This window comes from Mirounga leonina, unplaced genomic scaffold (assembly GCF_011800145.1).
Source record: "Mirounga leonina isolate KUSES-001 unplaced genomic scaffold, KU_Mleo_1.0 Mir_239, whole genome shotgun sequence".
NCBI classification, from domain to species: domain Eukaryota; kingdom Metazoa; phylum Chordata; class Mammalia; order Carnivora; family Phocidae; genus Mirounga; species Mirounga leonina.
Window position 1 is genome coordinate 1576456 of NW_023270624.1, and position 26606 is coordinate 1603061.

At 44.4% G+C, this 26606-nt stretch overlaps 1 protein-coding gene across 2 annotated transcripts; it reads right to left on the reverse strand.

The window, feature by feature from the left end:
- Window positions 1–773: 773 nt before the first annotated feature.
- Window positions 774–25308, reverse strand: ZNF454 (zinc finger protein 454). Of its 2 annotated transcripts, XM_035029410.1 has the most exons (5): window positions 25188–25308; window positions 24050–24147; window positions 22949–23075; window positions 22430–22519; window positions 774–5685 (listed from the first exon to the last, which is right to left on the reverse strand). In XM_035029410.1, exons 2-5 carry the CDS (start codon window positions 24080–24082, stop codon window positions 4370–4372), a joined length of 1566 nt encoding a protein of 521 aa, XP_034885301.1. In that variant the 5' UTR covers window positions 24083–24147; window positions 25188–25308; the 3' UTR covers window positions 774–4369. The 2 variants fall into 2 exon arrangements, with proteins under 2 accessions (XP_034885301.1, XP_034885300.1); XM_035029409.1 differs by lacking the exons at window positions 24050–24147; window positions 25188–25308 and having other exon boundaries at window positions 22949–24036.
- Window positions 25309–26606: the final 1298 nt, after the last annotated feature.

The following is a 26606-nucleotide window of genomic DNA, read 5'->3' on the forward strand; positions in this document are numbered from 1 at the left end:
CACACTCTCTTTCGTGGTACCCCATCTGTGTAAACATGCATCCCACAAACTACAATTATTTTGCTTGTTATTTGTTTCATTTTGCAATACCTGTCTTCCGTATTTAAGTTCCATGAAAGCAGTACCTAGATGTATGCATACCATCTGTGTATGTACTATGCTTGGCAGAAACGATTAATGGTTATTGCTGTTTCTCTAGCTACTAGCTTTGGCTTTCTGCTTTTGGAATACCTCCAGAAGGGCACTCCTAGTAATTACTCTCATTTGGCCTGTATTCTGGACCCGCCATGGTTATCAGGCTGTGCCCACGAGATATCCCAGGGCTGATAGTTGTGAACCTATGGTTCTTGTACTCTCAGGCTAGAGGAGCACCTGAACCCTTTCCACCTTGCCAACCCAGGGCCGAGGAAAGGTCTTTTCATGAAGGAAGTGGGTATGGAAAACCATGCTTGGAAGATAGTTGCAAGGCTGGGGACTTGCTACAATAGCCCTCCACCCATCAATAGCCACATCAGCCCCACTCCAATGTCTGGAGCCAAGCGGCCTTTCCAGGGTGACCTAGAATGTGTCCATGAAGGAGGGGGGTGAGTGCAGCAGGGAGGCATGTGTGCCCTAGAGCTATAATGACTGGGTCACATCCTCAAATCATGCATGTTACCAGCTGTGCAACTTCCAAAATACTTTTAAACCTCTCTGTTCAACTTTCAAGCGGGGATGGGACAGTCTCACATAATTGTGAGGATTAAATGAGTTATTATGTGCAGAGTGCTTACCACAGTACCTGGTCTGAAGGATGTCCTCACATACTAGCTGCTGTCCCCAGCAACTGGGGACACAACTGTTTCTATTCCACAGCCTCAACTATGGTTTCTGGGGCCAGGTAGGTTTGGGTGCTCATTGTGGGCAGCTAGGACCAGACTGGCCATATAAAGATAAAAACACCCGGAAGCATTACTTTTGGCCATGTCTTAAGAGATAACCAGGTAACACAAATGCAGTTTGTACCTCTTAGAGCACTGTGTACTTTTCTCATTTATTTTCAGAAAGACACACTGATGGATCATTCTATGGCAGCAGTTTTTAAGAACAGTGATGAGTGGCAGACAGGGTAATACACAGGATGAAGAACATGCCCAAGCAACCAAATCCTGGCACTGGCAGAGAATGGTCATTAGCACAACTGAGAAGTTCATGAGTGATGGGAAACAATCAAACCTTGTATTTTCTTTTTCCCTTCACAAACTGGTATAAAAATACTAAAGGTAAAAATACTACCAAAAATATATTTAGCAGGAGTTGAGGTGGGGCTAGAAGCTGGGACCTCTCCCAACTGCAGGCTAGAGTAGGGTGGGAGTGTTTCCTGTGTCCACATTGCCTTGCTGGCTAATCCAGTTAAAGGGAGGGGAGGGCAAAGTGCAGAGGGAAGAGGATGGCTGGAGGCTATGCACTTAGACTAAATTCATGTTCAAGGGAATTAAGTTGTTTTCTCAACCAAAGATGCATGCAATTTAGGGCTGTTTTGTTCCAAGACTCTGAGGCTCAGGCACTGAAACTGGGAAGCCCTAGTCCGCTGAGGGTCAAGGTGCCATTCTAAAAGCTGTTGCTGAATGTGGAGGCCCAGAGGAACTGGGGAACTCAAGAAGTTTGATCGACCTCTGCCTCCCAGAGCTCCCGAGTTCTGAATGCTGGGTCTGGGTGTGATATCCCAGAATGTGGAGGAAGGCAACGTCTTGGGCAGACACTGCTGGCAGTGAGGCAAGCTCAGTCGGCGAGGGAGAAGCCAGGTGCCCAGAGTATCACCTGGAGATGGGGCGACCTGACAAGAGAGCATTGGAGGAATGTGAAAGGGGAAACTGGAGCAATTATTTTTCCCCCAAGAGCTGGCAGTTTCAGGGGTATTCATGGGAGCCCACAGACAATGATGATTTTTAACAAAGTTTACAGTGCTAATCCTCTTCTCAAACCCTTCCCCCAGGCAGAGTGGAATTGGCCCTTCCACTGGGTTTGCCTACTGGGCGATTCCACAGTAGGCCAGGGGAGCTCTGTGTCAGATGTGGGAGGTGGGGTCTAGGTCTGCTTCTCTGGCTCCTCTCTCTCTCTAGTCCCGGCAAGGGGGTAGGGAGACTGGCTCAATCATTATCCTGCGATGGCGTAGTCATGGGTGCGCTGATAGGGCAGGGAGCAAACCCAGGCTGCACGGACTGTGGTGCAGGAACAGATGCTGGAGCTGTCCCCGGGATGGAGGAGGCTCTCAGAGGGCAGCCGGTCTCGGCCCTGGCTCAACTGCAGGCACAGGACCCGTGGCATCAGCTCTCATTAAATACAAACAAAATGAACAATGAACTCAGCTGAGCAGTGTTCCACAAGGATTCAAGGTTTAGGACCAGGCAGGCCCTATGGCTAGTACTGAAGGCAGGGATCTGTAGCAGCAAGCAAGTTTTTGGGTTTCTTGTGGGATCTGGGGTCTCCAGCCCTGTGAGGCTGCAGATGAACACATGTGGGCCCAGCGTACAAAGAGCTCCAAGTCACCCCTTGAAATACTGCTTCACCTGCAGCTTAGCAGGGGAGAAAGTATGAGCTGCTGATCCCCCCACAGGAGATGCCTGCCCACACTGGCGGCCTTTATTCAATGGAAGCTGAATTTAGAGAACTTAGGCTTTAGAGCGGCTGGAAGCTTCCAAGTCTGTGTTCAACCTGGAGTCTACTGATTCCACCAGGATACAGACTATCCTCTTCTGCACCTCCACGGACTAAGAACTTGCCACTCCATCTCCCAGAACAACTGTTGACTTGCTCTTCCGTCTTCATGATGTGGTGTGTTCCAGTTTGCAGTGTGGGCTCCCCATCCTTTGTGGTGGGGAAGGGGACAGCGCTACCAGCGGCTGTGTGTGTGGAGGCACACGTTATTTTATCTCTGTGATTTCTACTGAGTAGTGAGGAACCAAAGATGGAGAAGGAACTGTACCTGCAGGAATAGAGTATCGCTAAAACTTTTGGGCATGGACAATGCCCTGCCAGAGAATGTCATGATGCTCTCAACTTCTTCACCCATGGAATTACTCTACAGATAGCTCACCACTGTCAGAATGGGACAGTCTCTAAATAGTAGAATACCCAGATGGAGGAGAGGAAATGCCCACTTCCAAATGCCAAAGCATAAATTCCAAGCTGTTTGTCCTGTGAACACAGTCTAGACCTTCAGAAAATTGGACAGAAGGTCAGGGACCAGCATGCAGCAGTTAATATTCTGGGGGTAATGAATATATACTCTAGTGCAGTGGACACAGAGGACTGACAGCCAAGGGCAAGACAGGGGGTCAGGGCCTTTGAGAAGTGGCTTTGGGGCTCTAACTGTGTCAGCTGCATGTTAGGAAATGGCAAGTCACAGAAGTGGAGGGGGCCTAGAACACTGCTAGGTGGTTGGATTGTCACATCTGAAGCTGAGCAGTCCCCTGACTGCTGTGTGTGGGGTAAGTACAGCGAGGAACAATTGGAGGTAATGTCTACACAAACTAAGCCCCTACTTTAAGGTACCATCCCAGTGTCAGAGTCAAGGTGAGGCCCAGAGGAACTGGGGAACTCAAGAAGTTTGATCGACCTCTGCCTCCCAGGGCTCCCGAGTTCTGAATGCTGGGTCTGGGTGTGATATCCCAGAATCATGGACTGTTTATGAGGCCAGATCACCACATTCCCCAAGGGCAAATGGGGTGATGATAAGTGACACGATGTCACCAGTTAGGAGGTGCTAAATCAAGAGAGACACACCATTCAAATGAGTTGTCCCAGAAGGAGAATATGGGTAAGCAGCCAGTGGACACCCAAGTCAGGGAAATCTGAGAAGATGGTTTGAAGCAGAAGGTGGGAAAAATAATTTAAGTAACTCTGGGACCAATGCATGGTGACTGCACTTTCCTTACACCGGGAAAGTGGGTGGGTGAGAACAAAGGGTTCCACTGAAAAGTAGAAACCCTCTTATATAAAAGAAGTGAGTGAAATGCTTATAGACCATTTTCTTTTTTGTTCCTTTGCTTCTCAACCTGGTCTTTTACAATTTTATAATTTCTCTTGATAGTCAAAATGTAAATTTGATAATCTAATTTCTGTGTTGTTAATGAAGCTTCATTTTGGTTATGATATTTGATAATTCAGACTAATTAAACATTACTGGTATTCAATCGAGGCAGTTCTGAACTAGGAGGGCATGCCATTCTTAAATTCTCAAACCCACAATACCGTGAAGCTGGATTCTCCATAAATAAAAATTCCATCTTCGGGTAGGCTTTCATGGCTATTCTCTGGAATGGATTCTCTTACATTCAATAATTAACATACTCAGTCTCAAAGCTCTGCCATGTAAACTATAATCCTATCACTTTTCTCCAACATGATGTCTCTGATGCTGAATGAGGTTTGCAGTCTGGTTGAAAGCTTTCCCGCATTTATTACATTTATAGGGCTTCTCTCCTGTGTGAATCCTCTGATGTTGAGTAAGGTGTGTGCTTCGAATAAAGGCTTTCCCGCAGATTTTACATTTGTAAGGTTTTTCCCTGGTGTGGATTCTCTTATGTTGAGTGAGGGCTGAATGGTCACTGAAGGCTTTCTCACACATATTACATGTATAAGGTTTTTCCCCAGTATGAATTCTCTGATGTTGGGCTAGGGCTGACTGATCCCTGAACGCTTTCTCACACAAACCACATCTGTAAGGTTTCTCTCCAGTATGAATTTTCCGATGTCGAGCGAAGGATGAATTATCCCTGAAAGCTTTCCCACATTCACTACACTTATAAGGTTTCTCTCCAGTATGAATCCTCTGATGCTCAGTAAGGGAAGAGTTCACCCTGAAGGCCTTTCCACATTCGTTACATTCAAAGGGCTTCTCTCCAGTGTGAATTCTTTGATGCTGAAGAAAACTTGTACTCTGATTAAAGGCTTTCCCACATTCATTACATTTATAGGGTTTCTCTCCACTATGAATATTCTGGTGTTTGGTAAGATGTGCCCTGCACACAAAGGCTTTGTCACATATGTTACATTTAAAAGGTTTCTCTCCAGTGTGTATTCTATGGTGGTGGGCAAGGTGTATGTTTCGGATAAAAGCTTTCCCACATAGATTGCATTCAAAAGGTTTCTCTCCAGTGTGAATTTTCTGATGGTAAGTGAGTGAGGAGCTCACGGAGAAGGCCTTGCCACATTCCTTACATTCGTACGGTTTCTCGCCAGTGTGAATTCTTTGGTGGTGGATGAGGTGTGTACTCTGGTGAAAGGCTTTCCCACATTCTCTACATTCATATCGTTTCTCTTTAATAACAGTTTTCCGATTTGCATTCAGTTTTTCAGTATGAACTTTCTGATGTTTATTAAGGGTTGAACTCTTAGTGAAGACTTTTCCACACTCACTACACTCGAAGGTTTTTTTGGTAGATTGAAATCCCTGACTCTGAACAACAGATGAGCTCACAGTGCAGTGCTTCCCAAGTTCATCCCTGGCCTGGGCGCTGAGCACAGAGGGGGTTTTCTGGTGAGCAAGGACCCCCTGGCCTCCATGCTGCCATTCCAACAGGCCATCGTATTTCCAGTGATTATCTCTAGTGAATCCTTCCTTTATCATCCACTGATCCAAGTCTTCGTCAGGAATATCCACCTTGAGAGGAGAGTTCTTACTCACGGGCATAGTCATCCAGTCTGAAAGACATCAAACATAATCGTATGTTTTATTTACTTGGGGTAAGAAGATAAGCCTGTTTATAATGCTGACAAAGAGGCTGCAGTTTTGAAGGCGTCTTGAAGGGAAGATTGGACAGGAAAGGGGAAGAGAGGTGAACAGAGGACATGGCAGGTAGGGGTTGATTTAATGTAAGATGTTTGAAGCAGGACAGCTTGGGGGCTTGAGTTCAGAAGTCACAGGCCTGGGTTGGGATCCTGAGTACAATATTCATTTTCTTTGTGATTACAGAGAAGTTACCTGACTTTCTAAGCCTCAAAAAGCCTACGCAGACCCTACTATGCTAATGGATTAAAAAAAAAAGTACCTTGTCTATTTTAGTGGTATGGTCTTTATTTTTTTTTAAAGATTATTTATTTATTTATTTGACAGAGAGAGACACACAGCGAGAGAGGGAACACAACCAGAGGGAGTGGGAGAGGGAGAAGCAGGCGTCCCGCAGAGCAGAAAGCCCAATGCGGGGCTCAATCCCAGGACTCTGGGATCACGACCTGAGCCTACGGCAGGTGCTCAATGACTGAGCCACCCAGGTGCCCCAGTGGTATGGTCTTTAAAATAACCTAGATAACCTGGGCCTAGGAAACCAGGGAAACTAGAGGTCAACACTTGGTAGAGAAGCAATTCAATTCCTGTAACTACTAAAAGCAACATTTTTATGTTTTATAGACTCATTTTAGCATTCGGATGGCTAATAAAAAGGCCACTATAAAGGTTGTGTGAAACACTCATATCTGCTAATAAAATTAGGACCTCCTACTACTGGTGAGGAAGTAAAGTCTTTAAACCTATACGAATAATGTAACATCTATGTGAGGAAAATGTACCATGAGGTATGTGAGGACGGAAAACTAGGAACAAAGCAGCAAATCTGCCTGGATATATGCAGTACATCTTAGAGAGTGAGGCCCTGACTGGGGAAAGCAGTATACTAGTCACTAGAAATGGGACTCTGCTACTGGGATACGAGCCATGGTCCCATGCATTATCTGACAGAATCACTTCTCTCCCCACAGACAAATTCTGTCCTTACTCAACAATTGTCTCACTTCGTTTCATGGTACAGGCAGACCTCAGAGATACTGCAGGTTTGGCTCCAGACTGCCACAATACAGTGAATTTTGCAATAAAGGGGGGGGGCGTCGAACAAATTTTTTGGTTTCCCAGTGCGTGTAAAAGTTACGTTTACACTATGCTGTAGTCTATTAAGTAGCACAGCTTTATTTCTAGAAAAACACTCTATGTACCATAATTATAAAGTACTTTATTGCTAAAAAAATGCTAACCAGCATTTGAGCTTTCAGCAAAATCTTTTTGCTAGTGGAGGGTCCTGCCTCAGTGTTGATGGCTGCTGAATGACGGTTCCTGAAGGCTGGGGTGGCTATGGCAATTTCTTAAAATAAGACAACAATGAAGTTTGCTGCATCGATGGACTCTTCTCTTTCAGGAATGATTTCTCTGTGGCATGAGGTGTTGTTGATAGCATTTTACCCACAGTAGAACTTCTTTCAAAATTGGAGTCAATCTCTCAAACCCTGCCTCAGTTTTATCAACTAACTTTATGTCATATTCTAAATATTGTGTTGCCATGTCAACAACCTTCACAGCATCCTCAGCAGTAGAGTCCATGCCAAGAAACCACTCTCTTTGCTCATCTCTAAGAAGCAACTCCTCATCCGTTCAAGTTGTCTTATGAGCTTGCAGCAATTCAGTCCCATCTTCAGGCTCCACTTCTAATGCTAGTTCTCTTGCTCTTTCTACCACATCTGCAGTGACTTCCTCCACTGAAGTCTTGCACCCCTCCAAGTCATCCATGAGCATTGGAATCAACTTCCAAACTCCTATTAATACTGATTTTTTGACCTGTGACCATAAATCATGAATGTTCTTGATGGTATCTAGAATAGTGAATCCTTTCCAGCGGTTTTCAATTTTATCGCAAGAATTACCAAAATGTGACACAGAGACATGAAGTGAGCCAACACTGTGGGAAAAATGGCACCAATAGATTTGCTTGACGCAGGATAACCACAAACCTTCGATTTGTAAGAAATGCACATCTGCACAGCACAACAGAATGAGGTATGTCTGTATTAACAAGCAGAGTTCTGGACTGCATACTAGTTTTTCCTATGTATTTGTGAATATCTGCCTTTGATGTTAAGTCTATTTAAGACTTTGTACTAAGAAATGAAATGATAAGAGCTAGATACTACTTTGCAGTGATGCAAAGATGCCTGGAAAATCCTATCAAGAACAAGCCTCCTCATCAGTTTTTTTTCCTACACACTCCAGAAAATCTACAAAGAGCTATAATCAACAAAACCAAACTAAACTAAACTAATTCCTTTACTTATCTGGAAAAGACAGTTAAATAGGTGCATTTTAAAGCTAAAATCCTGGTGAGCTCACAATAATGTTGCTCAAAACAAAAATGGTCAGTTAAATGCCAGGATTGCCAAATCTTAACACCTTAAGGGCTGGCTTTCACTTCTGGACCTGGTAAAGTAGGCTGTGGCAGACATTCCTACAGAAAACAACTGGAAAATCTTAAACGATAAACAAAAATTCTGTCTAAAGGCATCAGATGTCACTCGAGGCCAATCTGATAGTCTAGTATTTGAGAGAGAAGGGAAATATAGAAAGGTAATCCCAATACTTACTGGTTTTTTTCCTTATAGAATTTGCTGAATTCTAAAACTTCTCAGGGCAAGAGACCAAAGCTAAGCAGAATTTCAAACTTTTCTAATCTTAAGAAAATATGGTGCCAAAAACTGAGATCAGGATCTTCCAAAGAAGGGGGTAGTGGTCACAGTAAACATGTAAAGCTCTCAGTAGGCACTCCTGGAGGGCTACAACCTAGTAGCAGGGCAAACAAGAGATAAGCAAAGCTTTATAAACACCACAACCCAATCTCCAGCTAACACGTCCCTGGTTGGATTAAGGTGGTTCCTGTACACTCACTATCTGCCAGAAGAAAAGGTAAATCTTCTCTGGAGGAATATAACATCACCCAGAGCCTCTTCACTTCTTCAAATACAGTATCAGGGATTCAATCAAAATTTACCGGAGTACTAAGAAATTAAGTCAAGAGAAAAAACAGATAATACACAAAGACCCACAGAACCTGGTATCAGATACCAAAGTTATCAAACATGGATTTTGAGATAACCGTGATTAGTATGTTCAATAAAACAAATAAGAATGAGAATTTCAACAGAAGATTGGAACCAATGAATCAAATGAAAATTCTAGAAAAGAATAATTGAAATTAAGAACTGAACAGATAGATTTAATAGTATATTGGACATAGCAGAAGGGAGCAATAGTGCACTGGAAAAATACACAAGCAGAAAACATCTATGGTAAAACTTGCTGAAAAAAATTAAAAAGAAACATAGAAGACATGATGAAGAGACTGAACATATGTGTGACGAGTTCTAGAATGGAAGAAGGAAACAAATGGGACAAAAATACTATCTGAAAAATATAAAGGCTGAAAAATGAATTTGAGAAGCACTACAGATTCCAAGCAGGATAAATACAAAGAAAATCCATCTAACACAAAACTACTGAAAACCTAAGTTTAATCTTGACAGTTACTTGAGAGGAAAACAAATACATTACTTTTAAAGAAGAAAAAAATAAGACTGACAGCCATCTTTTCAACAAAATCAATGGAAGCCAGAAAAAAAATGAAACATCAGGAAGTGCTGAAAGAACACAATTGCCAAACAGAATTCAATAGAAAGAAAATATCCTTAAAAAATGAATATGAAATGGGTGTTTCTATACAAATAAAAACAAGAGACTGTGTCACCAGCAGACCCATATTTAAAAAAAAAAGGTAACAAGTATGTCTAGGCATAAGAAAATCCCAGGTGAAAACATGGAAATGTAAGAAGGAATGAAAAGCAATAGGAAAAGTAAATATGTTAATACATGTAAGTATTATTGCACACAATAATTATGTCTTGAGAGGTTGAAAATATATATGTAATTAAATATACATAGCAAAAATAACACAAAAGAGATAAATGGATAAAGAAGATGTGGTATATATATACAATGGAATATTACGCAGCTATCAAAAAACCCCCAAATCTTGCCATTTGCAACGATGTGGATGAAACTAGAGGGTATCATGCTGAGCGAAATAAGTCAATCAGAGAAAGACATGTATCATATGACCTCACTGAGAGGAGGAATTCTTAATCTCAGGAAACAAACTGAGGGTTGCTGGAGTGGTTGGGGGTGGGAGGGATGGCACGGCTGGGTGATAAGACATTGGAGAGGATATGTGCTATGGTGAGCGCTGTGAATTGTGTAAGACTGTTGAATCACAGACCTGTACCTGTGAAACAAATAATACATTATATGTTAAAAAAAAAAAAAAGAAGATAGTAGGAAGGGAAAAATGAAGGGGGGGAAATCGGAGGGGGAGACGAACCATGAGAGACTGTGGACTCTGAGAAACAAACAGGGTTTTAGAGGGAGGGGGGGTGGGGGATGGGTTAGCCTGGTGATGGGTATTAAAGAGGGCACGCACTGAATGGAGCACTGGGTGTTATATGCAAACAATGAATCATGGAACACTACATCAAAAAAAATAAATTAATTACAAAAAAATAACACGAAAGATGGGAGAAAAAGGAGTTAATATTTTAAGGTACTAGCAATAAAGTCTAATAGTTAAAGAAGAATTAACAAGCATTAGGATGAAAATAAAGCAAGAGAAGGCAAAATGAAAGACAAAAGATAATTTAAAGCAGGTGAGTAAAACACAAAATAAATGTGAAGATAACAGATACCCAATCCCATACATATTATTATTATTTTTTTAAAAGATTTTATTTATTTATTTGACAGAGAGAGAGAGCACAAGCAGGCAGAGTGGCAGGCAGATGGAGAGGGAGAAGCAGAATCCCTGCTGAGCAGGGAGCCGGACATGGGGCTCGATTCCAAGACCCTAGGATCATGACCTGAGCCGAAGGCAGCCACTTAACCGACTGAGCCACCCAGGCACCCCTCCCATACATATTAGTAACTGGTTTAAATATCCTATTAAAAAACTAAGATTGTAAGACTGGATTAAAAAAAAATCCAACTAGGGCGCCTGGGTGGCTCAGTTGGTTAAGCGACTGCTTTCAGCTCAGGTCATGATCCCAAAGTCCTGGGATCAAGTCCCACATCAGGATCCCAGCTCAGCGGGGAGCCTGCTTCTCCCTCTGACCCTCTCCCCTCTCATGCTATTTCTCTCTCTCTCAAATAAATAAATAAATAAATAAAATATTAAAAAAAAAAAATCCAACTAAATGCTTATTAGAAGAGAAATACCAAAACATAGACAGAGAAATATAGAAAAGAATGAAAAGGATTTATCATGCAAGCACTAACCACAAGAAAGCTGATGTATATATCAGACAAATCTTACAATATTAGAAAAAATAGACTTTCAGATATTTCATATTGACAGAAGGGACAGTTCTCCAGGAACATATTACAAATCTACATTTGCACATAACTTCACAACGTATAAAGTAGAAACTGAGAAAATGAAAAGCAAAAATAGAGAAATCTTAACAATCCTAGTAATGTATGTTCACACACCACTCTCAATAACTCAGAAATCAAACCATTAAGAATGGAGATGATCTGGGCGCCTGGGTGGCTCAGTTGGTTAAGTGACTGCCTTCAGCTCAGGTCATGATCCTGGAGTCCCAGGATCGAGTCCCGCATCAGGCTCCCTGCTCAGCGGGGAGTCTGCTTCTTCCTCTGACCCTCCTCCCATTCTCTCTCTCAAATAAATAAATAAAAATCTTAAAAAAAAAAAAGAATGGAGATTATCTCAACAATCTGATAAACAAATCTCAATTAATAGACTTGAAAATAGCATACCCAACAATGACAGAGTACGTATTATTAGTGCATACAGAACATTTACCCAAACTGACCTTATATTGAACTGTAAATGAATGCACTGCACAAGACTGAGAGCATTCAGAATATGTTCTCTGAACTCATTGGAATTAAGCTGGAAATGAACACCAAAATACCAAAAAGATACTTAAAAAATCCACGGATATTTCTAAATTAAGCAATACATTTCTAAATAACTGATAGAGGAAAGAAAAAAAACCACAACAAAAATTAGAAAATAATTTAAATGATAATAAAAAGATGAAATGAAACTGATGCAGCTATAGTCATGTGTAGAAGGAAATGTACATCTCAAGAAATTAGAAAAATAGTAAATGAAACACAAAGGAGAAGGAAAGAAATAATAAAGACAACAAATTAATAACTTAATAAAAACTGATAGACTTCTAGCAACACTAATCAAGAAGAGAGAAGGCACACAATAATTATGTGTATGCCTTACTAATTACTAATTATCATTAATGACTAATTATCAATAATGATTACTAATATTACTAATTAATTGCTAATATCAATTACTAATATCAATAATGATAAAGATGACATCAGGACAGATTCCACAGAGACTTATAAGAACAATAACATAATAAGGAAACTTTATGCTAATAAGTTTGGGCACTTAGACAAAAGGCTCAAATTCCTAGAAATGTGCAAAAAAAGAAACAGAAAATTTGAATGGTCCTACATCTAATAAATAAATTGAATTTCATTTTAAAACCTTCTCACAGGGGTGCTTGGGGTGGCTCAGTAGGTTAAGTGGCTGACTTTTGATTTCAGCTCAGGTCATGATCTCAGGGTCCTGGGATCAAGCCCCGTATTGGGCTCTTTGCTCAGTGGGCAGTCTGCTTAAGGATTCTCTCTCTCCCTCTCCCTCTGCCCCTCCCCCAGCTTGTGCTCTCTCTCTCTCTCTCTCTCTCTCTCTCAGATAAATAAATCTTTAAAAAATAAATACATAGAAACTTCTCACAACGAAATTGCCAGGCAGAGCTGGCTTCACTAGTGAATTTGTCTAAACATTTAAAGGAGAAATAACACCAATCTTACACAAGCTCTTTCAGAGAACTGAAGAGAACAAACGTTTCTAATCGGTTTTATGAAGTTAGCACAACCTGCCAGATCTGATGAGGACAATTTAAAAAACAAGAATAGCAGACCATTCTTTCTCATCAACACAAATGCAAAATTCCTAAAAAAAATATTCAGCAAAAGGAATATAAAAAAGTGATATAAAAAAGGATAATGGAGGGGCACCTGGGTGGCTCAGACATTAAGCACATGCCTTCGGCTCAGGTCATGATCCCAGGGTCCTGGGATGGAGCCCCGCATTGGGCTCCCTGCTCAGCGGGAAGCCTGCTTCTCCCTCTCCCACTCCCCCTGCTTGTGTTCCCTCTCTCGCTGTCTCTCTCTGTCAAGTAAATAAATAAAATCTTAAAAAAAAAAAAAGGATAATGGATCACAAATAAGTTGAAATTCAACGTTGTCTTCACATTTCAATCACCCAGTGTCATTCACCATATTAACAAAATACAAGAGAAAAATGGTATCGTTCTTTCAATAGATGCTGAAAAGGCATCTGACCCAATTCAATACCCAGTCATGATAAAAACTCAGTAAAGTAGAAGTAGAACATAACTTCCTTAATCTGATAAAGAGTACCTACAAAAAATCTACACAAAACATCATAGTTAATTGCAAAACACTGAAAACATTCCCCTGGGACTACAATGAAAAAAAAAATGTCTGTTATCACAATTTCTTTTTTTTTTTTAAGTTTATTTAAGTAATCTCTATACCCAAAGTGGGGCTCGAACTCATGTCCCTGAGATCAAGAGTCACATGCTCTTTGACTGAGTCAGCCAGGCGCCCTGTTATTACAATTTCTATTTAAAGTTGTACTAGAAGTCTTAACTGGTGCAAGTAAAGAAAGAAAAAAAATATCATTATTCTCAGATAATATGATTATATTCATATAAAACAACAAAATAGGGCACCTGGGTGGCTCAGTTGGTTAAGCGACTGCCTTCGGCTCAGGTCATGATCCTGGAGTCCTGGGATCGAGTCCCGCATTGGGCTCCCTGCTCAGCAGGGAGTCTGCTTCTCCCTCTGACCCTCCCCCCTCTCATGCTCTCGCTCTATCTCATTCTCTCTCTCAAATAAATAAATAAAATCTTAAAAAAATAAATAAAAAAAATAAAACAACAAAATAATTTACAATCTATTAGAATTAATAAGGGAACTTAGTAAAGTTGCTGGACATAAGATCAATATATAAAAACCAATAGTCTATCTATATATCAGCAACAAATAACTGGAAAAGAAAACTTTTAGAAGATTTTATAATTGTATCAAAAACAAAAAATACTCAGAAATAAATATAATGAAAGATGTGCAAGAACCATACACGTAAAACGACAAAAAATTTCAGAGAAATTATAAAGAAAACCTAAACAAATATAGGGATATAACATGTTCACAGAATGGAACACTACCAATTCTCCCCATTTGAGCTCCAGACTCAGGCCAATTCTTATTAAAATCCCAGCAGCAATTTTGTGGAAACTGAATAGTCAATTCAAAAATTCTAAAAGCAAAGAAAAGAATAAAGCTGGAAGACTTATATCATCAATTGTGAGACTCGTTATAATGTTAGAGTAATTAAAACAGTATTGTATTGGCACAAGATTAGACAAAAAGAATGAAACAGAACAGAGTCTAGGAACAGTCCTATATTCCAACAGACCAATGCAAGAGATTACAGAATCCAGAATCAGACTCATGCACATGTAGTCGCCATATGACAAAGGAGATACTGCAATACAGTGAGGAGAAAGACCGTCTTTTCAGTAAACCATCCTGGGTCAACTGGATACCCATATGGAAAACAATGAACGATAAATCTTCCATGTTGATTTCAGACCAAAGTACGAAAGACAAAAGAATAAAGCTGCTACAGGAAAACAAAGATCTTCATGGCCTTAAACGTCTTATGTAGGACACAAAAAGCATTAACCACAAGGGGCAAAAAGACAAAACAAAACAAAACAAAACCACAAAAACCCACACCCTGATTAACTGGACTATCTTAAAAATTTAGAACTTATTTGTCAAATGACACTATTATTCAGAGTGGGAAACAACATTTGCAATACACATACATATACATGACACTTGAGAACTCAAATCCCAAATATGCAATCCTATCAATCAATAAGAAAAGATCAGACAACTATATAGAAAATAATGGAAAGACTTACAGGTACTTTACAAAAGAGGGTATTAGGGGCGCCTGAGTGGCGCAGTTGGTTAAGTGTCTGACTCCTGGTGTTGGCTCAGGTCATGATCTCAGGGTTGTGAGATCAAGCCCCCCAAGTTGGGCCCTGCACTCAGTGCGGAGTCTGCTTGAGATTCTCTCCCTCTCCCTCTGCCCCTCCCGCTTGTGCTCTCTCTTACAATAAATAAATCTTCAAAAAAAAAAAAGAGGATATTAAAGAGATTAAAAGTAAAGATGATCAATTTCATCAGTCGTAAGTTAAGATACAATCAGATACTCCATAAAGCCTCTAGAGTGGTGGGAGAAAAATTTAAATGGTAATACTAGGTCTATAGGAGAATGTGGAACCCTCACGTACTGCTGGTATACCGCTTTGGAAAACTACTTGGCAGTGTCAACTAAAGCTTGCACTCTCATGAACATAGCACTCCTAGTTACATACCCAAGAGAAATGTACATTTATATTTTCTAAAGGATGTACAGGCACGTTTAAAGCAGTACACTTCATAATAGCTCCAAGCTAGGAATGAATCAAGTGTCTAGCAACAGTAGAAAGTAGAAATGTTGGTAGGTTTACAGAGTGAAATATTGTAAATCGGTGAGAATGATCGAACTATTGCCAGACATGGATGAATCTCAAACATACTGTATGCACAGAAAAGTAGATACTGTATGATTCCATTTATATAAACTTTAAAAACAGACAAAACAAGCCTATGGTTAGGGTAGTAGTTATCTTCAGAACAAAAGAAAGAGAGGGGATGGCAGGTTTCTGACATGCTGGTAATTCTATTTCTTGTCACAGGTACCAGTTATACAATATTTACATGGCAGGAATTCGTTGAGTTTGACACATTACTACAAAACATTTTTACTTGAAAAAAATCCGGCAGATGGCTTTCAAAAAGGATACTGTGGCTCAACAAAAATAACCAATTGCTGGCTTTCTTTTCTAGCAGCTGCTGGATAGTTTTAGCTATTAAAGCCTTTTCTTGATTGTAATAATAAAATCACATCATCATCTACATTTAAGAGAATATTTGTTTTCTGAATGTTTAGTGTTCCAGGAGAACACTCATCTAATCAAGAGGGGAGTCAAATGCACCTCGGTTTCCCCACACTGAAGATGAACTGAGGTCAGGAGAGACTGGACCCCACTGAAGATCTAAGCCGGCAGGATCTGCTCTCCCTGGGGCCTCCAGGTCACTTCAGGGTGGGCTGAATTAAGAAGCAATACCCCTAGCTGCACTGTCCCACATTACAAAAAACACACTATGGTCTTAAACTATGTAACTCCAGGGTTTCATGCAAGGCATTCAAGTGGTGTGATCCAAGCCCCTTTCACAATGTACTCAAAAGGTCACCCCTAGGGAGGGATCAGAAACTAACTCAATTTACTTCCAAATCACCTAGAGTTTCAGGAACTGGCACCATCACGTACATGCGGAAGTGGGGAGTGGATTATGGAGCACTGGTTTAAGGTCAGTTTACAAAAGCCTTTAGGCCCCCACATCCCTTCCCCAACTCAGAGGAGCTCAGGGACTCCCTCTCCCAACTTGGGAGAAGACTGGAGGCCTTTTCTCTTGGAGGGAGTAAATGGAAGGTGCTGTGGACTGAAGACACCAGGGCAGCTGGTGGCAGGAGAGCGGTATTAGAGACTCAAGCCCCGCTCACCCATGAAGAGTTTCCAAAAAGGACCTTGATCCTCCCACCGTTTACCTGGGTAGACAATCGGGGACTACCAGATAGCGGAGGAAAGCTTCTAACAGGAAAGAGATACCAAAATAATCAAAGAGAAAAATTCGAGGACACAGAGCTTATGAAGGGAGAAGAAAATGTTTTCAAAAATCATTTATCTTTAGAGGTAAAAACTTTTAACTATAAAATGTGAATACCAGCGTACAAATGAAGCAACATCCAGAGGAACAAGAGTTCTTGGAAATTAAAAAATGATGGCAAGATTTGAAACTCTGAGAATTCCCGCTGTTAAACAATTAGCAAACCAGGGGGGAAGAAAAGAGAGAGAGAAAAAAACAAACAACTTTTTAGGCAATGGACAAATGATAGGGAAAGATGGAGATCCTTGGAAGAAAAGAAACAGACAAGGGAAGGCCTAGGGATTTAGCCCGTGAGGACAGTGTCCAGGTCACAGCACAGGGACCAAAATAGCCCAGGAGGCTCAGTGAATTGAAGTGACAGGGCTCAGTATTCGGGGAGGCTGAGGCAGCTAACATTTGTGGCCCACTGAAGAGAAGCTGTGGAAACTGAATTTGCAGTTTAATACCTTCCCATGAGGAAAATTCCTGGCCTAGGAAACTTCACTGAGTTGACCAAGCATTTAACGAAGAAATAACACCAATTCTAAACAGATTTTCCCGAAAAATAATAGGGAAGGGGAAATGTCCAAATTCATTTTATGAGGCTAATGTTACTCTGATACCAAAAACAAAGATATTGCGAGGAACAGATCAGACTAATCTATCAGGAATACAGATGCAAAAATTCTTAACAAAATGTTAGCCAATTTAATCCAGCAATATTTTGAAAACAATAAATCAAAACTAAGTTGGGGTCTTCTGGGAATGCAAATCTGATTTGATATTTTAAAACTAATCAATGTAATTGATCAACCATAGCAGCATCATAATGATTCAGAAAAGCATTTGAGAAAAATGCAATATCCAGTCATGATAAAACTCTCATCAGATGTGTCAGCTTCTTCAACCTGACATCACAAGGGGCATCTACAAAATAATCTACACCTGACATACTGAATTGTGAAAGATCAAGTGCTTTCCCCCTAAGACAGGGGACAAGGAGGGATGACCCCTCACACAGCTGCTGCTCAGCATGGTGCTGGAGTCCTACCCAGTACAGTAAGTAGCACCTGGATCTCGCATCCACTGAAAACAGTTTCCCAGTTTAAACACACAACTGGTACACAACACGGGATTCCTGCTTCTAGGCACATACCTTACTGAAACCGTATGTCTGCAAAGAGCATATGAACTAAAATACATCCACACGAAGAAACCTTGTACTGGAATGTTCATAGCAGCTTTAGCCAAAACCAAATGCTCATTAACGACGACTGAACAGAGCTATTGCCATATGACAGGGCGCTAACTCGGCAACAGCAAAGAGTTTCTGACACGTGAAACGGCAAGGAGGAGTCTCAGAGATACTGTGCTAAGTGACAGAAGTCAGACACAGAAGGCTACGTGTCCAATCCTATGAAATCCTGGCAGATCAGGGTTGCCTGGGCTAGGGATGGGAGAGGGGATTAACTGCAAAGAGGTCAGAGGGACCTCTTAGGTTAGGGATAGCAAAAACGTCATTATTTGGAAGCAAACACATCAAATAATCAGCTAAAAGAAAAGTGGCTATCTCTCCAGAGGGGAGAATGGGGAAAAGGGGGGACAAAGGGGCCACTCTTTTTTTTTTGTATTAAACACTATAGTTTCATGAAAGGCATGTATTAGTGTGATAAAACTTAATACCAAATATAAGAAGAACAGAATAAACTCTAAGAAAGTCAGAGGTAAGAAATAAAGGGCAAAAAAAAAAAAAAATCAATGACCTAGATCAAGGTAAAATAGAAAGGATCAGCAGAGTCAAATATTCATTAAAAAGTCTATTAAAGGGGCACTTGGGTGGCTCAGTCAGTTAAGCGTCGACTCTTGATCTCAGCTTGGGTCTTAATATCGGGGTTGCAGGTTCAAGCCCCATATTAGGCTACTCAAAAAAAAAAAAAAGTCTATTAAAAAGCAAACCTCTGACAAGATTTTATAGAAAAAAAAAGACAAAAGTTAAGTACTATTAGAAATTCATGCTTCCATTCAACAAATACACACTGGGACCTGGTGCGCTGAGGAAAGAAGAACAAGCAAGACCAAGTCCTTCCCTCATGGATCTAAGGGTAGAAAGGACCATTTCAACACGACACAAACAGCATGAAGATAAAGACCATTAAGGCAAAAGACTGATACATTTTACTTCATTAAGAATTTCTGTTAGTAAAGAGAAAAGAGAAGCTATAGGGTGACACACATATTAACTGCTAAAATACTGGATTCCTGAATACATAGGACTTTTTACAAATGAGTAAGACAAACATAAACTATAATAGAAAAACGGGCAAAGAATATGAACATGTAAGTCACAGAACACAAATTAGCAACACACGAAAAGATGTTCAATTTCACTAGGAAACAAGGAAATGTAATTTAAAAGCACAGGGAGATACCGTCTCGCAGGAATGGGACTGGGAAAAAGTCTAACAGTTCCCAATTTTGGCAAGAACGTGAAGTAACAAGAACTTGCATCAACTATCAGTAATCTGGGAAAACCTAGCAGAGCTGAAGAAGCATCTACCCTTAAAGCCAGTGTTTCTACGCCTATGAAGACGCCTAAAAAAGACTCCCACAGAAGGCCCATGTGTCCGAGGAAACGTGCATAAGAATATGCGGTCAGCAAAGTGCGCAAACAACCTACAGGCCCACCAGCAGCAGAACGGAAAACCTGCGCTATCGCCGTTGGGGGTATCGAATATCGAAGTGCAGGGCCACGCACCTCAGCGAGGGCTTGAGAAGTGCAACCCGTGGACAGGGTCTGCTATACACGACGTGGGTCAGACGTGAAAGCGTGCAGAGCCGAGCAGGACTGCTCCGAGAGAAACGTGGAAAGACCACGACGAGCAGCGTGGGGCTGCGGGTACTACTCAAGCCAGCGGCCGGGCTGGGCGGGGGGGCAGTGACGCACCGCACACATGGCTCCACGCGCGCCCCAAGTTTTGTTTCTTCCGCCGGACAGTGGGGCACGGGTGCTGTGCCCTACTCTTCATAACTATCACAAGATACCACGGATCCTCTTTCGTATACAGAACGTACAGCCATCAAAACACATTTATTTTATTTATTTCTTTTAATTTTTATTTATTTATTTGCGAGAGAGAATGAGATAGAGCGAGCATGAGAGGGGGGAGGGTCAGAGGGAGAAGTAGACCCCCCGCTGAGCAGGGAGCCCGATGCGGAACTCGATCCCGGGACTCCAGGAGCACGACCTGAGCCGGAGGCAGTTGCTTAACCAACTGAGCCACCCAGGCGCCCCAAAACACATTTATTTTAAAGTAAAACAAGGAAATGACCACAAGCGTAGAAATAAAATTACAACCTGTAAGAGATGTAAATAAGAGCTGGATCTCTGAAAAAAATTCCCAACAAATTTAAGAGGGGGGGTGGGAAACAGCAGATAAGGCTGGAAATGAGGAAGAAGACACACTATAAAGTGTTAAATTTTTAGATGAATGCTATGCCCAGTTGCAAACGAATACACTTCAGGCTCAAACAAACAAACAAACAAAACCCCAAAAAACAAAAAAACAATAAAATAAAACCACCAACAGTTTAAAGCTAATTGGTAAAATGCACAACCAGTGTAACAGAAAGAAACCTCAACAGATTAATAGATATGGAAGAACTATAAAAAGTCATTAGCACACGACCTAAATTAAGGGACCAGGTGGTTATCTGTAGGTTCCCTGAGTAAACAATTTCTAGGTGACTGAAGCTATTTTGCAGGAGGGGAGAAAATGAGTTTGAGGGTCAGATGGGTTTCAATGCTGGCTTCACCCCAATCCTGACTTGCCAGGAAATAGCAACATTGAATCTTTCCAAATGAGTTAACCATGCTGAGGCTTGGTTTTCTGTAAGTGGGGTTGATGTGACTTGCCTCACAGGTTGTAAGGACTAAATGGGGCAATTCGCCTAAATTCCCTGGGAAAACACCCAGCACGGTGATGGTCCCCAGGGGCTCAAATGCCAACTCTTTTCTCCCTCCGCTAGCACAGGGCCCAGAGAAGAGAAACCTATCAGAAGGACTTTTTCTTCCTACCACTGAAAATAAGTGTCTGTTCTAAACCAAGGGTAGCTGGTGCAACAATGGAGAAGTTCTAGATGGGTTTTTGAAGTCCCAGTCAGTCATTATGAAGTGAAACAGAAATAAGAAAAAAACCAAAACTAAAAATGATCTAATGAGTGCTTTAAGAATAGTAATAATGAGAGAGTGACAAGAGGGCGATAAGCATTTGGAAATGACTACCATTTCTCCATAGCAGCAATTCTGGCTAAAAAAAAAACAAAAGAGAAGATGGTTCTATTCAAAAGTAAAAATATATCTTCCATAGATAATGAGAGGAACAGCTATAAAACTTCACTGGGAAGTGTAAAATAAGACTTCTTCCCATGCCTGATCAGTGCTGACCACTTATCATCCCTCAAGAATCGGCTCAAGGTTTGGGGTGTCCAGGCAACTCGGGAATACGAGGTGCTGAACCCTGAGGGTCGGGAAAGGCACCTGGGAGGGCCTGAACCCTGACCACCTGGTTTTTCATGTCATTACCTACACCTGACTATCAAACTGCTTCTAGACATAAAACTCCTCCATCTTCATATTCCCCCCACCCAAGTGCAAGAAAGAACTAGTGGTAACGATGAGTAATGGAAGAACGGATAATGTTATGCTAGAGTGGCAGGACAGTGGATGAATTTCTCTTGCTTAATTGCCCCCCCTTCTTTTGTTAGAACACTGCTTGCATAATACAGAATGAAATACTAAAAATGCCTTAGCTTGGGTATAATAGAACATACAAATTCAGAATGCTACTGCGGTAAGTTAGAAGATATTTTTTTGGATAACTGAGTTTTAGAGTTAAGACATTTAAATTCCGTAACAGATTGGGTCCATAAATCCCTGCCTGTTTTGCTGGGTGAAAAATCAGTACCAAAAGGTTTTAAAAAAATACTTTCCAGCCTACAAAATGCCAGCCCAAAGGGAAATGTCGTCACGTCTTGGATAAGGCAATATGCTCCCTACAATATTCAGGAGCAAGGGGAGGGGCACCCCTACTCCTGCTCTTAAGCTACCGGACCCACAGGGCCCCTTGAGACAAGTAACCACCACCAAACTGTCATGTTCTCTGTATCCTCAGGCTACAAGTCTCTGCCACCCAGCAGGTGCCAAGTGAGCAACCCGGCAAAGTATAAACCTGGCCATATTCTCATGGTGCTTCCAGCCGAGTGTGGTGCTGACAACAGGCAGAGAATAATTAAATGCTGGCCGAATATATGTACATACAGATGAACAAATGTGAAGGCAGTTGAAGAAGTGTGCAATGTTTAGCCAGAAGGCCTGCCTCAGAAGGCAGATGGTTAGCCGGCCCATCACGCCCTGCTGTGTGTAAGCTGGCACGGTTCCTCACCACCGAGAACCGTGAGCAGAGACTGCACTGTCAGATGCTAAAAGAGACATGGGCTGGTGGGAGAGGCCCGAATTACACCGGAGGCCTTTTCCCAACTGGAGACTATTAATCTACACCAAAGAAGGGAGAAGAAAATTCATGGAGAGGAGAGCCCACATGCACAGGGGGACCAGTGTGGCAACCAGATATTGCGGTGAATGAGGTCCCTCCAGGTGCCTCCCACACGCAGGGCTCTTACCAAGACAGAAGCTTCCCGATGCATCCTCCAGCATCCATTCTTCTCCTTTTCCCAGCTGGGAAAACAGCTCTGGTTGAGGTCCTAAGAGTCCTGTTTTTGAGGGGGAAATGGACCACATCTGTTCATACCAGCGATAAAATCATTGTAAGGAGGAGACCTGGTCCTCGGGACTTCCTGGGAAAGGTGACCCGATAGGAAGGCCAGGGGACAGGTGAGTCCCCAGAAGGAAGAACAGACGGTTGGGGCCTGACGCCAACCATCTGTTCCCATGTCCTTCTCCCTGAAGGGCTGAAACGGAGAGAGGATTCAACCTCATCGCCTTCGAAGCATCTGCACTTAGACTCCAAAGGGGTCATGTCCCCAGGACACCAGGGGTAGGCATGCAGCAGCCCTGAAGAGAACATCCTCCATCAGCCCACTCCCAGCCCAGTCTTCTGTGTGGAACCAGTTTAAGAGTTTATAAGGGTCCCAAAGGGATCCCCAGATGTGAAGATCAGCCTTCGGAGGCCCCCCGCTTACCCAGTGAGACCAGGTTGCTGTAGTTCTCCAGCATCACATCCCTGTAAAGGGCCCTCTGAGTAGGGCTTAGCTGTGCCCACTCGTCCCGGGTGAAGAGCACGACCACGTCCTTGAAGGTCACTGATTCCTGTAACAGCAAATCCCATCGCTGGTGACCTGCGGCAACCCCCTCCCATGGCTCTCTGGGAAGTGCTGAGCCTGGCAGTCCCCAGAAGCCGGCTGAGAGGTGCGGGACTGTTAGCATAGAGCCGGACGGTATTCTGTGACAACGTAAGCATTTCCTCAGGGTGTCCTAGGGGCCGAATTTTTATCAGACCTTACTTCCTGTCTTGAAGAAACATATTGTGGAGAAGATATGCTTCCTTAGCACTGAGACTTCATACTTGCTGTTCATTTTGCCCTGGACATTTTCTCCCATCTCCCTCAATCTGCCCAGCCCTGCCTCCACCCCACCCCATGACCAAATCCTACCTAGGCCTCAGCCTCCACATTTCCTTCTGGGCAGAGCCTTCCTCAACTCCTGTGCAGGCCCAGCAAAGCACCGTCCCACTTTATTGTGAGTTCTCATTTGCTTTCGGATTCCCCCCACTGGACTCCAAGAAGCTAGGTAGGGACTGTTTCCACATCTCTCTTGTCTTCCTGGCACGTCTTGGAGAACATGGCCCAGCACCTATTACTTATTGCTTAGCAACTCCTGCTTGTCTTCAGCTGCTCACCTGCTCACCCCCAACACACATACATGGTTCACACAGGAATAGTCATTCTGAACAATATGACCTTGTCTCCTCTGATCACAACTAGTGCCTTCCCTGGAACCTCTTGGCTGAGAAGCCAAGAAGCTGGTGTGCCCTGAGAAGAGTTAAGGAGAAGCCCAGAGAAGAAAGTTATATATATACATATATAAACATATACACATATATATTTCTCTATTTATACATGTACATATAGGAGCAACGGGGTCAGGCCTCCAACTGAGACTGGATTAAGAGACAAGCTCTTGGTCAGGGTGAAAAAACAAGCACACCCTTTTCAGACCTCTACATTCAAAACTTTTATAAGGCAAATTGTGGGCGGGGAACCCTGCAGCAACTCCCCACTCACCTGGACCATGGTTGGCAGGTGCCTGACGGCCATTCCTTCTCTGATAAGCCCTTTCAGGGACTGGCAGAGCAGGACTTAGGCTAGAAACTTCTACACACCTGTTATGAGGAGAACTGGGTTAAAAGAGATCACAGGACAGTCCAGACTGAGGCTGGGAGCATTCACGTCCTGGGAGTCCTCCAATACCCCGAAGCAGTAGATTCTTAGTCCCTATTTGCTCCCAATTCTCTCTCCTCTCTGAGGATAGTTCTGCTGGCCTCCACTGTAAAGGGAATCCCTCAGCATGCAGCCATTCCCAGCCCCACACTTTCCCCCAGCATCTGGATCAAATCCGCCACATCTTCCCTTCTGTATCTTAAATAGGTTGGCTTCTCCTTGCAGAAAGCACCCTTCACTCCCAGATCTCAGGCTTTCTACCCACCCTCTGGCCTTTGCCCTTAAGTTACCCTGACAGGTCTCAACAGAACTTTCCCCCCTGCCTGGGAGGGGAGTGGAAGAAGTGGGGAAGGATGGTCTTCTTTCTCCTCCAAAGGCAAGCTAAGAGGGCTGGATACTCACTGTCAAGGCCTCTCAGGCCAAGCCCTCCTCCGACCTCAGGCCTTCCCCCCTCAGGGGCCCAGTGTGGGTGACAAAGAGCCAGAGGAGGGCGAGAGGCAGTGCATTTGTGTGGCTGGGTGGCGGGGAGGGGGCTGGGAGTCTCATTCCTAGAAGCCACCCTCCGGCCCCCTGCCCGGTCCCCGCGGGAGCTGCGGCTGCGGCTGCGGCTGCGGCTGCCCCGGCCTCGGCCAGGTCCGCAGACGGGGCTCCGACACAGCCCGGAGCATCACCCCCGGAGCGTCCACCGGCTTCCCGGAGTCGGCTCCTCCGAGACACACGCAGAGGCCCGGACCGCATCCTCCTGCACATGCTCTCGCACATTCCGACCCTAAAACCAACAGCCCGCACCTGGCCGTCCTCCCCTTTCCTCTTCAATCAAACCTCAGCCATACATCCCGGGAAGTTTGGGGCATCCGATCAGCGTCCTCCAGAACGGACTACGACCCGTACCTCCTCGGCCTTCTTTCCCCCCGCCCTTGCCCCTCGGCCCGACCACCCCACGGCCGCTCCCGCTCTCCCGACGCGGCTCTGGCCACCGTGCCTGGTCACCACCGGACTGCCCTTCAAGGAGCCTCTGCCCGCGGCGAGGAACCGCAACCGCCACATCGCAGGCGGAGCACAATGAGCGGGAGTCGGCAGCCCGGGTCGGAACTGCGCTTGCGCGTTGCCGGGGGAGCCGCGGAGCCGAACACCCGCGAGTCCGAGGGCTGCAAGCCTTCGGCTTCCCAAGACTCCACTTCCCAGCGGGCGAAGCGGCGGCGAGCGCCACCCCTGCGCAGGGCCGAGAAGGTGATACCGTGCGCCTGCGCAGACAGGGCCTCGCCCTTCAACACGACTCCTGGGTGCTTTGCGTGCTGAAACTACATTTCCCAGAGGCCACGGCACGCTCGTCGCGGTTCCCCTTAGTCAGCTCTCCCCGGTGCGCTAACCCGCGCGTGCGGCCTTCGTTCCGTTCCAGTCCGACTCGGAGTCAGCCTCAGCCTTGAAGTAACGCCCGGGGAAGGTAGAGACCAGAGAAAAGCTGACGACGGCGTGAAGTCTGTCGGTCGCCGTGGGGAGCGGATCGGGGCGGTCCCCGAGGACGGAGTGAGAGGTGAGAAGCCGCAGAAGGCGCCTTCCTGACGGAGGACCGCGCGGGGACGACTTGAGAAGGCGGCGGACGCAACCCGTTGTGGCGGTGTGGCCCGGGTGCGGGGCCGGCGGCGGGGCCCGGGAGAAGCGCCGAGGTGGTGGGGCGGCCTGGGCTCGGCGGCTCGCCGAGGGGAGGGAGCGGGCCGGGAGCGCGGGAGGTGTTCGTTTCCGCGGGGGCGGGCGGGCACGGGGGGCCTGTGGAAAATCGCGCCGGGGACGTTGAGGTGCCTTAGAACACACGTTTTCGCGAGCTCGGGGAGGAAAGAGGAGGTTTTAACTTTGTCGGTGGTGAATTGGGGTGGGGGGGAGTCAAAAATGTGAGCTGAGGTTTGTCAAGGAGCTGTCAGCGTAGGAAGCGGTGTCAGGGACTCAGGGGCCACGGCGGCCTCCCGTGCCGGGTTTTACGGACGCTTCCATCCTCCTGACAGCTCGGGAGCCTCGGTGTGTCCGGCGCTGTCCTGGGGGCTGGGGAGGGACCAGTGCAACCTGCACGTAGGCGGTGTCGGGAAACCTGTGGCGGTGGGCGTGGGGGGGCGTTGAGTCGCGTTTTGGAAACGCCCTTTTGCGGGGGGGACGCGTGAGCGGGGACTGACTCCGGCGAGAGAGGGAACCGTGTGAACACGCGGGGAGGGCCGGCGAGCTCCCGAGACAGAAGTGTGTGCTCGCTGAGCCCGGAGGGACTGGAGAGGGCACGGGGAGCCGGCGGGAGCCGGACGGGAGGCCTGAAGGGGACCGTCGGCTTCGCTCCGCGTGTGCTGGGCGCCACCGAAGGCGTCTGCGCGAGAGGGGCGGGGCCGAGCGCCACCGAAGGCGTCTGCGCCAGAGGGGC